At 47.8% G+C, this 12,611-nt stretch overlaps 1 protein-coding gene across 1 annotated transcript in view; it reads left to right on the top strand.

Moving 5' to 3' along the window:
- Positions 1–12,611, top strand: part of cacna1bb (calcium channel, voltage-dependent, N type, alpha 1B subunit, b) — a 131,559-nt gene that overhangs the window by 39,227 nt on the left and 79,721 nt on the right. The window contains exons 6-7 of the mRNA XM_076980781.1: positions 10,713–10,804; positions 10,954–11,106. Coding sequence (XP_076836896.1) covers positions 10,713–10,804; positions 10,954–11,106 — 245 coding nt within the window. The remainder of the gene's footprint in view (positions 1–10,712; positions 10,805–10,953; positions 11,107–12,611) is intronic.

Genomic DNA, 12,611 nt, shown 5'->3' with positions numbered 1-12,611 from the left:
TCAGCAGAGCAGAGGTGTGCCCAAACCTTAACTTTTTATTCCCCCCCCCTCTTGTTGTTTTCTACGCCTCACAAAGAGCTCACGGCCGCCATACTCGACGTCATTCATACTCGGACGTGATTTTCTTCGGTAATGAAGGCAATGCTGTGAGCTGCTGTCTGAGTGTAAACGTTTGAATATATTTTAATCCTGCAAAGGAATCTCTCATTTGAACAACATGGCATCTACATGGTGGACAGGTGCTCGATGGTGGCCATCCATGAACATCTAGTGCCTCTGCATATTAGTTTCTCACTAGGAACATTAACATGAGTTCGCGGGCTGGCCGGGCCGGGTTTGACTGGGTGGTTCCTTGTACTGTCAAAATTTATTTCAGCACTACAAGTTAATTAAAGACATGGGAAGTGAAAGGGAGTTGGCTTCTTCCCTGCAAAAACAACCCATCTCTTGTGTGTTTGTGTGTGTGTGCATATATGCATACGTGTGTGTGTGTGTGTGTGAGTAATGTGGATGTGTGTGTAGATTGCCAGATTGAGTGAGGCGTGTATCTAGCCTTCATGTTTGTTGTGGATCATGCCACAGGAAATGAAATTCAGCCTTTATCTGAACCTTCTGATGCTTCCCCGACATTTCTGTCTAAAAAGTGAGACCACTGTGGGGGGAGGGGGGTGGGGGGTTGAGAGTCAGCCATGTGGATGACTCCCTCCCGTCAGGGGAAAGAAGCACAACGCTGGAGTGTACAATGTTTAAGCACCACTGTATACCCAACAGCCAGAGCACACACACTCTCAGAGTGTTCAGAGCACACACACACACACACACACACTCTCTCGGGTGTTTCGCTTGTCTTCTCACAATGTCTCACACATGCATATTTAGAGTGTTCAGTGATGAAGGGCTCTGGGTCTATCAGGTATATACACATATGTGTGTATGGATACATATGAACAATTTAATAGTTTTACTGTGTATTTTTCTTATCCCCCCCCTCATTATTTCATTTGCATGTGTTACAAGCTGTTGTGATAATGGCCTCTCATCCTATTTCTGTTCTTGGGCTTGTGGTTCCTCAGGTTTTGACTGGGGGTTTTGTGTGAATGGTACTACACGAGTGTCCCAGCTGCTTGGCGGGCTGTATAATGAGGTTTAGCTGTCTTTGTTGACAAAGTGCCTGTTTAGTAAGTCATCAGTCTCCCCGGCGTCTCCTCACACTCGCAGCTGAGCGTTTGCTCTGCAGCTGTGGTTTTGTCTTCGCACTTCCACGCAAGATTCACTTCAGCAGCTTTGCGCGTGAAGCTCGGAGCTCTGGATCGCAACGGTTTACCTAATTTCCCCATTCTTCCAACAAATCAGGCATGTTCTAAAGCTTTAGCACAGTGATTTATGACTAGACTCATATTAAAACATAGAAAAAGGTGGAATGAAGAAGAAATTGGTCATTGAATGATATTAAAATAATTGTTAACGCAAGAATGGTAGTCATGGTAGTCGAAGGTAATTATTGTAAAATATTTGCATTAACTTAGGAGTGGTTCTGCATGCCTGGACTAATAACCATGCTGAATTCTTGGCTGCTCTGTGTATTTCTTCTGTGTAGAAAGCACATGGTGTACTGTGATGTGATTGGTTTAACGTTTGGCGGGTTCCTGTCTGTTGGTGTGAGTGAATCTTTGGGTTTGTGGGTTTTGCAGTCAGTGTTTTTGTATGTCTGTATGACAGTGTTGAGTCTTTGGGCTCTACAGTGTTTATGTACGTCTGTATGACATTATTGGGTCTTTGGAGATTGTAGTGTTTATGTATGTCTGGGTGGCTCCATTGATGAAGCTTATAAAGAACAGTGTTTTAAGTTAATGACAGAATGTTTTATTTGCCAGAAGGCCGGTGATCAGATGCTGAAATCCTCCTCAATTTATCGTTTGTGTTTCCTTCTTGTTGGAGTGCTTCATTTGAATGTTCTGAAGAATGTGTAGTTAGTTTTCTGAAGACATTGTGGAGTCCAATGCATACTGTAATACTATTTGTAAATATTTGTTGAGTGGAATGCTTAAAATAGCACATAGTGTGTTGTGAGTGATTCATAATAAACCAGGAAGCTAGAGCATGTTTAACAAGGGTTAACAGCAAACATAATACAATGGAGACAACACAGCTTCACAACATTGAGAGACAAAAACCATGAAGGGGGACATACTGGGAAAACACAATGCAGTGATCTCAGAATCACTGCTGGGGTCTGTTGGAGCCCAAGTGCCCCCCCCCCCCCCCCCCTAACACCTAACACACATTCTCAATTCTCTCTTTCTTCTTTCCATCCGTATCTAGTCACATCCCATTCCTAATCCACATAGTTCAGTGTGACGCTAGTTCACCCTCTGCAGCTAGAACAGCTTCAACTCTTCTGGGAAGGCTCTCCACAAGGTTTATAAGTGTGTTTATGGGAATTTTTGATCATTCTTCCAGAAGCTCATTTGTAAGGTCACATAATGATGTTGTGCGCAAAGGCCTGGCTCTCAGTCTCCGCTCTGATTCATCCCAAAGGTGTTATATTGGCTTGAGGTCAGGAATCTGTGCAGGCCAGTCAAGTTCATCCACACCAGACTCTGCCATCCGTGTCTTTATGGACCTTGCTTTGTGCACTGGTGCACAGTCAAGTTGGAAGAGGAAAGAGCCAGCTCCAAACTGTTCTCACAAAGTTGGGAGCATGGAATTGTCCAATATGTCCTGGTATGCTGAAGCATTCAGAGTTCCTTTCACTGGAACTAAGGGGCCAAGCCCAGCTCCTGAAAAACAACCCCACACCATAATCCCCCTCTACCAAACTTTACACTTGTCACAATACAGTCAGACAAGTACCCTTCTCCTGGCAACCGCCAAACCCAAACTTATCCATCAGATTGCCAGATGGAGAAGCGTGATTCGTCATTCCAGAGAGCGCACCTCCACTGCTCTAGAGTCCAGTGGCAGAGTGCTTTACACCACTGCATCTGACGCTTTGCATTGCACCGGGTGATGTATGGCTCGGATGCAGCTGCATGGGAACCCATTCCATGAAGCTCTCTGTTCCTCAGCTAATCTGAAGGCCACATGAAGTTTGGATGTCTGTAGTGATTCACTCTGCAGTTGGTGAACTCTTAGCATTTTTGTATAGGGCAAAACTTCCCAGCAAAATCTGACCTGACCTTTCTGTCCTAATTAAATGATAAAAGTCAGTGAACAATACAAAACTTTCTTTTGCCATTTCTGATTTCAGTTGATCAACTACAATGTATTATTTGTTGTTCCTTCAACTTGGATAGTTGACAAGACTTTTCATCAGGGACTATATATAAAAAAAAAAAAAAAAAAATATATATATATATATATATATATATATATATATATATATATATATAAACTTCAGACAGAAGTTCTTCATCAGCTGTGCAATCATTATATGTGTGTATATATATATATATATATATATATATATATATATATATATATATATATATATATATACACACACACACGCACACACACACACTCTTCTGTGTTGTGCGTGTGTACCTGTGGAAATGTTTCTGTCTCTTAAATGCTGCTAGAAAGATGGGTGAACTATCTTCAAGAAAGCAGGTGCTATCCTGTGGCGTCAGCAGGGGTGTATTCTTTACCAGACTGAGGGAATAATAATGTAGTGATGTGCACATAGCGCGTTCTCACGCACCGGCATCTACCACCTGCCATTTCAGCCCACAGCAGATGATCTCGCTCACCATCAGTCATTCCAGGCACTACGGTGCCCCCTTCAGTGACGGCCTTCTTTTTGGAGGAATATAGAGTGGGGGAAAAAAGATTTTTCTATGTCACACTCTTGGTGCGGAGAGAGGGATTCGGAGAGGAATAAATTAACATGCTCACTTGCTTTAGAGTCGGGTACCTAACGCCGCTCTGACAAGAGACGTTCAGAGACTCTCACTGTACTACAGCGCCAGCGTCCTTACAGAAATGTCTCTGAGAGCTGAACAATAGTTGCTCCAAATTGTGTGTGTGTGTGTGTGTGAGCATACACTCTGGGCTTGCATCATTTTGAAATTCTTAAACCTCTGTGTGGTTCTGAGAATACCACAGTGTGTGGTGTGGTTCTGAGAATACCATGGTGTGTGGTGTGGTTCTGAGAATACCACGGTGTGTGGTGTGGTTCCGAGAATACCACGGTGTGTGGTTTTAATGTGTCCAGTGAGCAGGCCTTGAGTGGTACCACACACCCATCTGAGAAGGCCGTAGATGTAGCTAGAAGATAATCTGCTCCCCCAAAGCAAATCCTAAAATTCTTGTAATCTACATTTATGATTTTGAATGGCTGTGGTTACTGGCATATAAATATATCACATTTCACTGCTTTAGCACTGCTATACTGCTGTATCAAAATGCCTTGTCAGTTCCAAACCCAAGGTAATATTTTATTTTTCTGTACACTCTGATTATGTATGTGCATCTGACTTTGCATGTGTTTGACTGCACTCTGTGTGCGTATGTGTGTGTGTGTCAGTGTTAAAGTAGCACAGGAATGTGCTAAGCAGTGGGTTAGCGCTTCGCCCTCGACACGCTCTGCAAATGGTTTTAATTTGTTCTCTGTGTTTGCAGCCTGTCAGAGCAGTGGGGCCTGTAATAAGGTGATAATGGCACAGTGTGGCCCCCAGGGCACCACTACCACAGCAGCACCTCAGGGTCCCCAACAGGTGGTGACACGTTAGAAGTCATCAAGGTAGTGTAGGTCAACTTTGACCTCTGGCCAAGATGAAGGGTAGACCTGTGTTTGTATGTAGCCATCAGACTCAGATCAAACCCAGATCAAACACAGATCAAAACCGGACCTGTGTCTGTGTGTGTTTGTGTGCCGGTGGGTTTCTATATCTGTGTGTGTATGTGTGTGTGTGTGTGTGTGTGTGTGTGTGTGTGTTTGTGTGTGCCTGTTCTTAGGGTCACAGCACCACCTTCTGTTATATATAACAGTGGATTGGTTGAGGAAATTATCCTGGGAGGGACAGTGTTTGCTGTAGAGAGGAAGACCCAGTCTGATACGGCCTGGTCCAATATGGCCCGGTCCGATACGGCCCAGCTGACGCTGCACATCAGACTCCTGCTTCTGCTGTAGGCCGTCTGTGCTCTTTCTTCACTACCGCGAGGGGGAAATGATATAAGACTCCATTGGGATAAAAACCATAGATGGTGCAGTTATTTTGTGGCTGTACACTATGCACAAGTGATGATGCACAAGATCATCTTAGGGCACATTAAAGACCAGGCAGCAATTATGAGTGTTTTGGAGTGGATGAGAGAAAGAGAGAGGGAGAGGGAGAGGGGGAGAGAGAGAGAAAGAGAGAGAGAGAGAGAGAGAGAGAGAGAGAGAGAGAGAGAGAGAGAGAGAGAGAGAGAGAGGGAGAGAGGGAGGAAGGAAGGAAGGCTGGTTAAGACGCGCTCTCTCCGACTGCTGCTTTAATTGGGGGAAGTGACTGTGCACAGGAGATGTGGGCCCTGCTGGTGAACGAGTCTTTCGCCTGTCGCCACGCAGATGTTCTGAGGGCCATCTGCTCTCAGGAGCTCAGTCCTGCTTCTGCTGGCCAGCACGCTACGGCAGCTCCGTAGCTCACCCAGTGTCTCTTCACCACGGAGCACGCTCAGTCCAGGACACATCAACCAACGCTCCAGCAGGGCTGGTTAATACTGGATGACCCTCTCGCCCTGTTCTTAGATTAAACAGACAGGGTGTTTTCTAATATGAGAGCGGTTAGTCACAGTCATATGACAATATGAGAGGACTTTTATACTATAATTCATGCTGAAATTACATTATCCCCCCCCCCCCCAGTCACTGACATTCTATTACATAAAAGCACCATTACACTTTACACTATGAAACACTCCTTCACATGCCGTCTTTCTGTATCTCTCAACCTCCTGTGCAGTCTGTCATAGCCTCTCACACACGCTAACGTTCCCGCATTCACAGTCATGGTTTCTTCTTCACACACCGTCAAGTTTGACAGGCAGATGAATATGTAAATGTTTTTGTACTTGGTGTGTGTGTGCCTGTCTGTGTATTATATTTGTGTGTTATTGCTAGTTAGAGTGTAATCAGGGCTTTGTTACAGGAATGTTTGTGTGAGCATGTCTGTGTGTGTGTGTACATGTGTGTCTGTGTACACTATATGACAGTAATGGCTACTGACAGGCGGGATGACTTCATTAGCCTGGACTTGGTTGTAGACACCTCCTCCCCCACCCGTCCAAGTGGGTCACATGTGTGTGTGGCTCCTACAGGCTCCTCCCCCTGGCCTGCACAGGAGGGCTGCAACACAGCGGTGCTGCCTAAAGTCTAAGCAGAGACGTCTGGTTGCAGGGACTGGGAGGGGTCTGAAAGGGGTCTGGGGGGGGGGGGGGGGGGGGGACTGGGGGGGGTCTGGGGGGGGGGGGGGGGTCTGGGAAGGGTCTGAAAGGGGTCTGGGGGGGGGGGGGGGGGTCTGGGAAGGGTCTGAAAGGGGTCTGGGAGGGGACTGGGGGGGGACTGGGGGGGGTCTGGGAGGGGTCTGGGGGGGACTGGGAGGGGTCTGGGAGGGGTCTGGGAGGGGTCTGGGGGGGACTGGGAGGGGTCTGGGGGGGACTGGGAGGGGGGGGGTCTGGGAGGGGACTGGGGGGGGTCTGGGGGGGGGGGGGTCTGGGAAGGGTCTGAAAAGGGTGTTGGAGGGTTCCTATTTTTCCAAATTCCACCTCTAAAGTAGGATTTGTAGATAAACCCATTTCCTAAGAAACTGTTTCCTAAGATGCATTTCTGATTGGCTCACAGATAGGAAGGTCTGCAGTTTTCTTCAGCTGATCTGATGATAGGGACTAGGGACTAGGGACTAGGGGCTAGGGGCTAGGGGCTAGGGACTAGGGACTAGCATTGTTTGGCTGTGGGGACAACTTCCCTCTAGGCTGACAGCTCCGTCTCTTTCTGGGATGTGTGAAAACCTCAATTCCAGCTCAGTGCAGCTGGGTGCAACAGTAATTACCCAACTTACTGGGGGTGAGAATATTTTTTTCTTTTCTTTTCTTCTCCCTCTCTTCTCTACGTTGTCCCCCTCTCTCTTTTCCATCCTCACTGTGTTGAAGGACAGAATTAATGACAGTAACTCACTGAGAATAATTAGGTCAGGGTTTTGGAAATAAGCTAAACTGGATTAACGTTTGCTGTCATTTTCCTTACCTTATTAAATGGCACTCCTACAGCCACAGCGAGTCAGAGATCGTCGCTTGCCACGTGTGACTTGAGGGAGTTTGTTTGCCGGAGTGGCACTGTAGTCTGGAGAGACCCCGGTCCGTCGGTCTCACTCTCCTGGTCAAGCCGTGATCCATCTCCCCATGTCTGACTGCCGGAGAAAAAAGATGCAGCTTGCGTCACGTGACATCCCCTGACAGCGTAGTTGGCCCCGCCCCTGACAGCGTAGTTGGCCCCGCCCCTGCCAGAACTGCTCTGTGTTGACACGTACTGTCACTTTTGACTGTCTCGGCTCTTTGTATAACTTTGAAAGGCAATTTCTCCATCTTTGTATCTTTGCTTTACTACAGAGTCCCCCTGATAGACTGCGCAGTGAAGGCGAATGTGAATGTGAAAACAGGCCAGGGTTAACTGAATAAAAAGTTGGTTTTTGAATTTGGAGTACTGCTTTAGCTTAACTACTTTCCTTGTGATTTGTCATGACTACATCCAGTTATGACGCACTGAGCAAGACGTCTTGTCATCAGTGTGTATGTGTGTGTGTGTATGTGTGTATGTGTGTGTAGGTGTAGGAGTACCTGTGCATGTGTGTGTGTGTGTGTATCTGCATGAAGTGTGTGTTTGAGTGATGGCAGATATGATTCTCGTCTATATTTCCTGTGCCCGAGAACAGTGCCCTCCTGCAGAGACGTATGGTGTTGTCGATAAGGGGTTATTAAAAACCACTCTCCCCCTCCCTCTGGGGCACCTGACTCCTCCCCAACAGCTACAATCATGAAGCTCTTTACTGCCGCTCTCCAAGGTCCTGTTATTACAACAATGCAATAAAGCTCAGGAGATTCTGCTAGATACAAGCACTGGGCTGGATATGAGGATCTTAACCAATATTAGGATTTTAACTTGGCAGCAGATGGCCTGTTGGGCTTTGACATTCACCTTGATACCTTTGTAGTTGAAATGCTATGAAATCTTGCCTGTTTTTTTTTCATGAGCAGGCATTAGCTTCTGCAAATTAATTTGCCACATAATCCCCAAAACACCACATTGCAAAATATGCATTTACCATTTTTCACCAATAGAGGGCCTTTCTGAATACCAAAAAGTCTCCTCTCCTGTCCTTTCCTCTATTTTGTGTGTGTGTATGTGTGTGTGTGCGTGTGTGCGTGTGTGTGTGCGTACGTGTGTGCGCGTGCGTGCGTGTGAGGCACATTAGGGCTGCTTCTTCACATTTACCGCACATTCATCCAACACGCTTCGTCTTCTGTTCATCTCCTCCTCCTTCGTCCTTGGCCACATTCCCTGCTCCCCCTCTCTACCCACCTCCACCTCCCCCTCTCCACCCACCTCCACCTCCCCCTCTCCACCCACCTCCGCCTCCCCCTCTCCACCCACCTCCGCCTCCCCCTCTCCACCCACCTCCACCTCCCCCTCTCCACCCACCTCCACCTCCCCCTCTCCACCCACCTCCACCTCCCCCTCTCCACCCACCTCCACCTCCCCCTCTCCACCCAACCCACCTCCACCTCCCCCTCTCCACCCACCTCCACCTCCCCCTCTCCACCCACCTCCACCTCCCCCTCTCCACCCACCTCCACCTCCCCCTCTCTACCCACCTCCACCTCCCCCTCTCCACCCACCTCCACCTCCCCCTCTCCACCCACCTCCACCTCCCCCTCTCCACCCACCTCCACCTCCCCCTCTCTACCCACCTCCACCTCCCCCTCTCCACCCACCTCCACCTCCCCCTCTCCACCCAACCCACCTCCACCTCCCCCTCTCCACCCACCTCCACCTCCCCCTCTCTACCCACCTCCACCTCCCCCTCTCCACCCACCTCCACCTCCCCCTCTCTACCCACCTCCACCTCCCCCTCTCCACCCACCTCCACCTCCCCCTCTCCACCCACCTCCACCTCCCCCTCTCCACCCACCTCCACCTCCCCCTCTCTACCCACCTCCGCCTCCCCCTCTCTACCCACCTCCACCTCCCCCTCTCCACCCACCTCCACCTCCCCCTCTCCACCCACCTCCACCTCCCCCTCTCCACCCACCTCCACCTCCCCTCCCACAGCTCCATCCCACCCTCTTCCCTCCCCTTCTTTTCTCTTCCTCTGCTCTTTCTGCTGTCTTCCCCGCTCACCTGTTCATCTCTCCGCCGCCCTTCGTCCGTCTGTTGATCTCGCCTCCTCTCTCTGATCCTTTGCTCTCTGCACCTTTTTTCTCCATCTGTCTGTCTCACTCTCTGCCCCTCCCTCTTCTCCCTCTATCCATCTGTCTCACTCTCTGCACCTCCCTCTTCTCCTTCTGTCCTTCAGTCTCACTCTCTGCCCCTCTCTCTTCTCCCTCTATCCATCTGTCTCACTCTCTGCCCCTCCCTCTTCTCCCTCTATCCATCTGTCTCACTCTCTGCACCTCCCTCTATCCATCTGTCTCACTCTCTGCCCCTCCCTCTGTCTATCTGTCTCACTCTCTGCCCCTCCCTCTTCTCCCTCTATCCATCTGTCTCACTCTCTGCACCTCCCTCTATCCATCTGTCTCATTCTCTGCCCCTCCCTCTTTTCCCTCTATCCATCTGTCTCACTCTCTGCACCTCCCTCTTCTCCTTCTGTCTTTCGGTCTCACTCGCCTGCATCCCAGCATGCTTTGCTGTGCTCCGTGAGCAGATCTCAGCGCAGCTCCTACAGTGAACACCACAGTGCAACAAACAAATCTTTTCAGTTTCTGCCATCTTCCTCTGTTTCCCTCTCTCTTTTACTCTCTCTCTCTCTTTCATTCTCTCTCTCTCTAAGGGGGTTTAAGGAGAGGAATTTGATCTCTTTCTCTTACAAGCCTCTTTCCATCGTTCCTTTGGTATTTTCTTTCTTTCTCTTTCAGTCGTTTGCACCATGAGAGCAATCGTAGCCTGGATCAGATGTTAGGTCATTTAGGAGAGGAGATCTTCAGGCATGTAATGCAACCTGTACAGTATCATGCACCAAACGCGAGAGTCTTTGGTTTGCTGGCTTGCCTCAGGAGTACGATGTAGGAATGAAGAATGCTGTCTTCAGCAGAGCACAAACTGTTGGTTCCAAACCAGCAGTCCTGAGGGTAATTCCTGACAGCCACGTCTCCCTGGCAACATCTCATCGCTGTCATTCTAGCACTAGCTTTATGACGGGATTAGATAAGATTATGCTAATTTTCCAGCACATGCATGCGCCCACACACACACACACACACATTCTGATGGGTAGTTTTTTGCAGTTAGTGTGCTCTGAGTCACAATATGAAACAATGGGTGACGGCATCCAGTGTGTTGGGCACTGCAGGCTCCATATGTCTGCCGTGATTCATCTGAGGGTCTGACGCTTCATTTCTTTGAGGTCTGTTGCTGTGTGAAATAACATTGCTTTGCTCAGTTCTAATGAATATGTAAGCTGAGATGACTTTGCTTAGTATGTAATAAATGGTTGTGCGTGTGTGTGTGTGTGTTGTAGGATCCTGGCTACTGTGGGTTCAGACTTTGACCTGAGGACTCTCCGGGCAGTGCGAGTGTTGAGGCCTCTTAAACTGGTATCAGGAATCCCCAGTGAGTGTGTGAACACACAGCAACTGCAGTAACTACACATGTATTAATGCTGAGCGCACCCAATGGAATTAAAGCCGACTGTCTGCTCGTCTGTATATACGTGTGTGTGTGTGTGTGTGTGTTTGTGTGTGTGTGCATGCATCCCTCAGGCCTACAGGTGGTGCTGAAGTCCATCATGAAGGCCATGGTTCCCCTCCTGCAGATCGGTCTCCTCCTCTTCTTCGCCATCGTCATGTTTGCCATTATCGGGGTGGAGTTCTACATGGGAAAGTTTCACAACACCTGCTTCAAAATGGACACAGGTGAGCCTCATCTTTCAGCCTGCTCAGGGCACCCAGCTGTCTAGCACTCGAGGGCCAGTACAAGCACGATTCTGGGGGCATCCCAGCACTGGTCTGTTGGTGTGCAATTCTCCTTACTTCTCTCCTGAACATTTGGGAGAGGAAAGAACTGCCATCTTAACCTGCCAGACGTGTTTACATCTACCCTTCACCCAGCCCAATCCCAGACGTGTTTACATCCAGACCAATCCCAGACGTGTTTACATCCAGACCAATCCCAGACGTGTTTACATCTACCCATCACCCAGTTCAATCCCAGACGTGTTTACATCCAGACTAATCCCAGACGTGTTTACATCTACCCTTCACCCAGCCCAATCCCAGACGTGTTTACATCCAGCCCAATCCCAGACGTCCCGAATTGTGCCTCCCACATAGTGCCAAGGGGGAGAATCTCCACTGAGATTAAAATGTGATCATACTTTTTTTAACTTCACGATGCTAGGTGCCTGTAGGATGAAATCTGTCACCTATAGCATAACTTCCTGAAAAATACCAAAACAGGCCTGCAAAAATGCAAAAAAGCTCATTTAAAGCTCATTTTGTTGAGAAATATTAAACAGTCTAAAAGCTTATTAACTTTCAAAGCGAATGTTATCATGGGAAATAAACAATCATTAGCCTGTGGTAATTACACTTATTAATATTCTTATTTTTCTTGGCATTCAAAGAGTATTAATCCCACACCTATTTTAACTAATGTTTCTTGCTGAAGGCAAAAGTATAAACATTGTAGGCCAGCATTTGATATTTGAGCAGTCATTTATTTGGTGTGTATTAATTACCCACATGATTGAATGTAGCTTTTCAGATTTTAAATATACTGTTAATGGCATAAAAACCAAGAGTCGATCACGCAGTCTCTGTAATATCAGCGTCTGTTTAGAGTACATCTCTAGTGGCACTATAATAATCTCCTTTACGATATAACCTGTAAACAGAAAGGGTTTATTGTAAGTGGAAGGGAACTGTAGTGTGTTCTTTAAGCCTGTGCAACTGTACTGGACTAAAACAAAACACAGTTTCCACACAGCTTAGTGTGTTTAACAGAGGGCCACGGAGGCTGTGCTCCTACCATGATTTTCACTCACTCTCTGCTTACTGATGTTTACCCACAATCCCCTGCATATCCACTGCAGGCATAGCTGAGGACTTGTTGAAGATTGAGTTGACAAGCCTCTCTCTCTCTCTCTCTCTCTCTCTCTCTCTCTCTCTCTCCCTCTCCCTCTTCCTCTCTCTCTCTCTCTCTCTCTTCTCTCTCATGCTTTTTCTTCAGCTTTGTTGCCTCTCTTGCTCTTTCTCTCTCTGCAGTCTCTCCATCTCCTAAAATAAATAAAATGATTGTACATGTGCAGCAATGTGTACATTTTGTATTTTGTGGTCATTCAGCAGCAACAGTAGAAGGCACATATGAATAAACTACTACACCTCACTATACTGCATGATCCGTTTTAAAACACAAACCT

This window comes from Brachyhypopomus gauderio, chromosome 18 (genome assembly GCF_052324685.1).
Source record: "Brachyhypopomus gauderio isolate BG-103 chromosome 18, BGAUD_0.2, whole genome shotgun sequence".
In the NCBI taxonomy this organism is placed as follows: Eukaryota; Metazoa; Chordata; class Actinopteri; order Gymnotiformes; family Hypopomidae; genus Brachyhypopomus; species Brachyhypopomus gauderio.
Note: the sequence above shows the minus strand (reverse complement) of the source record. Positions and strands in the feature narration are given on the sequence as shown.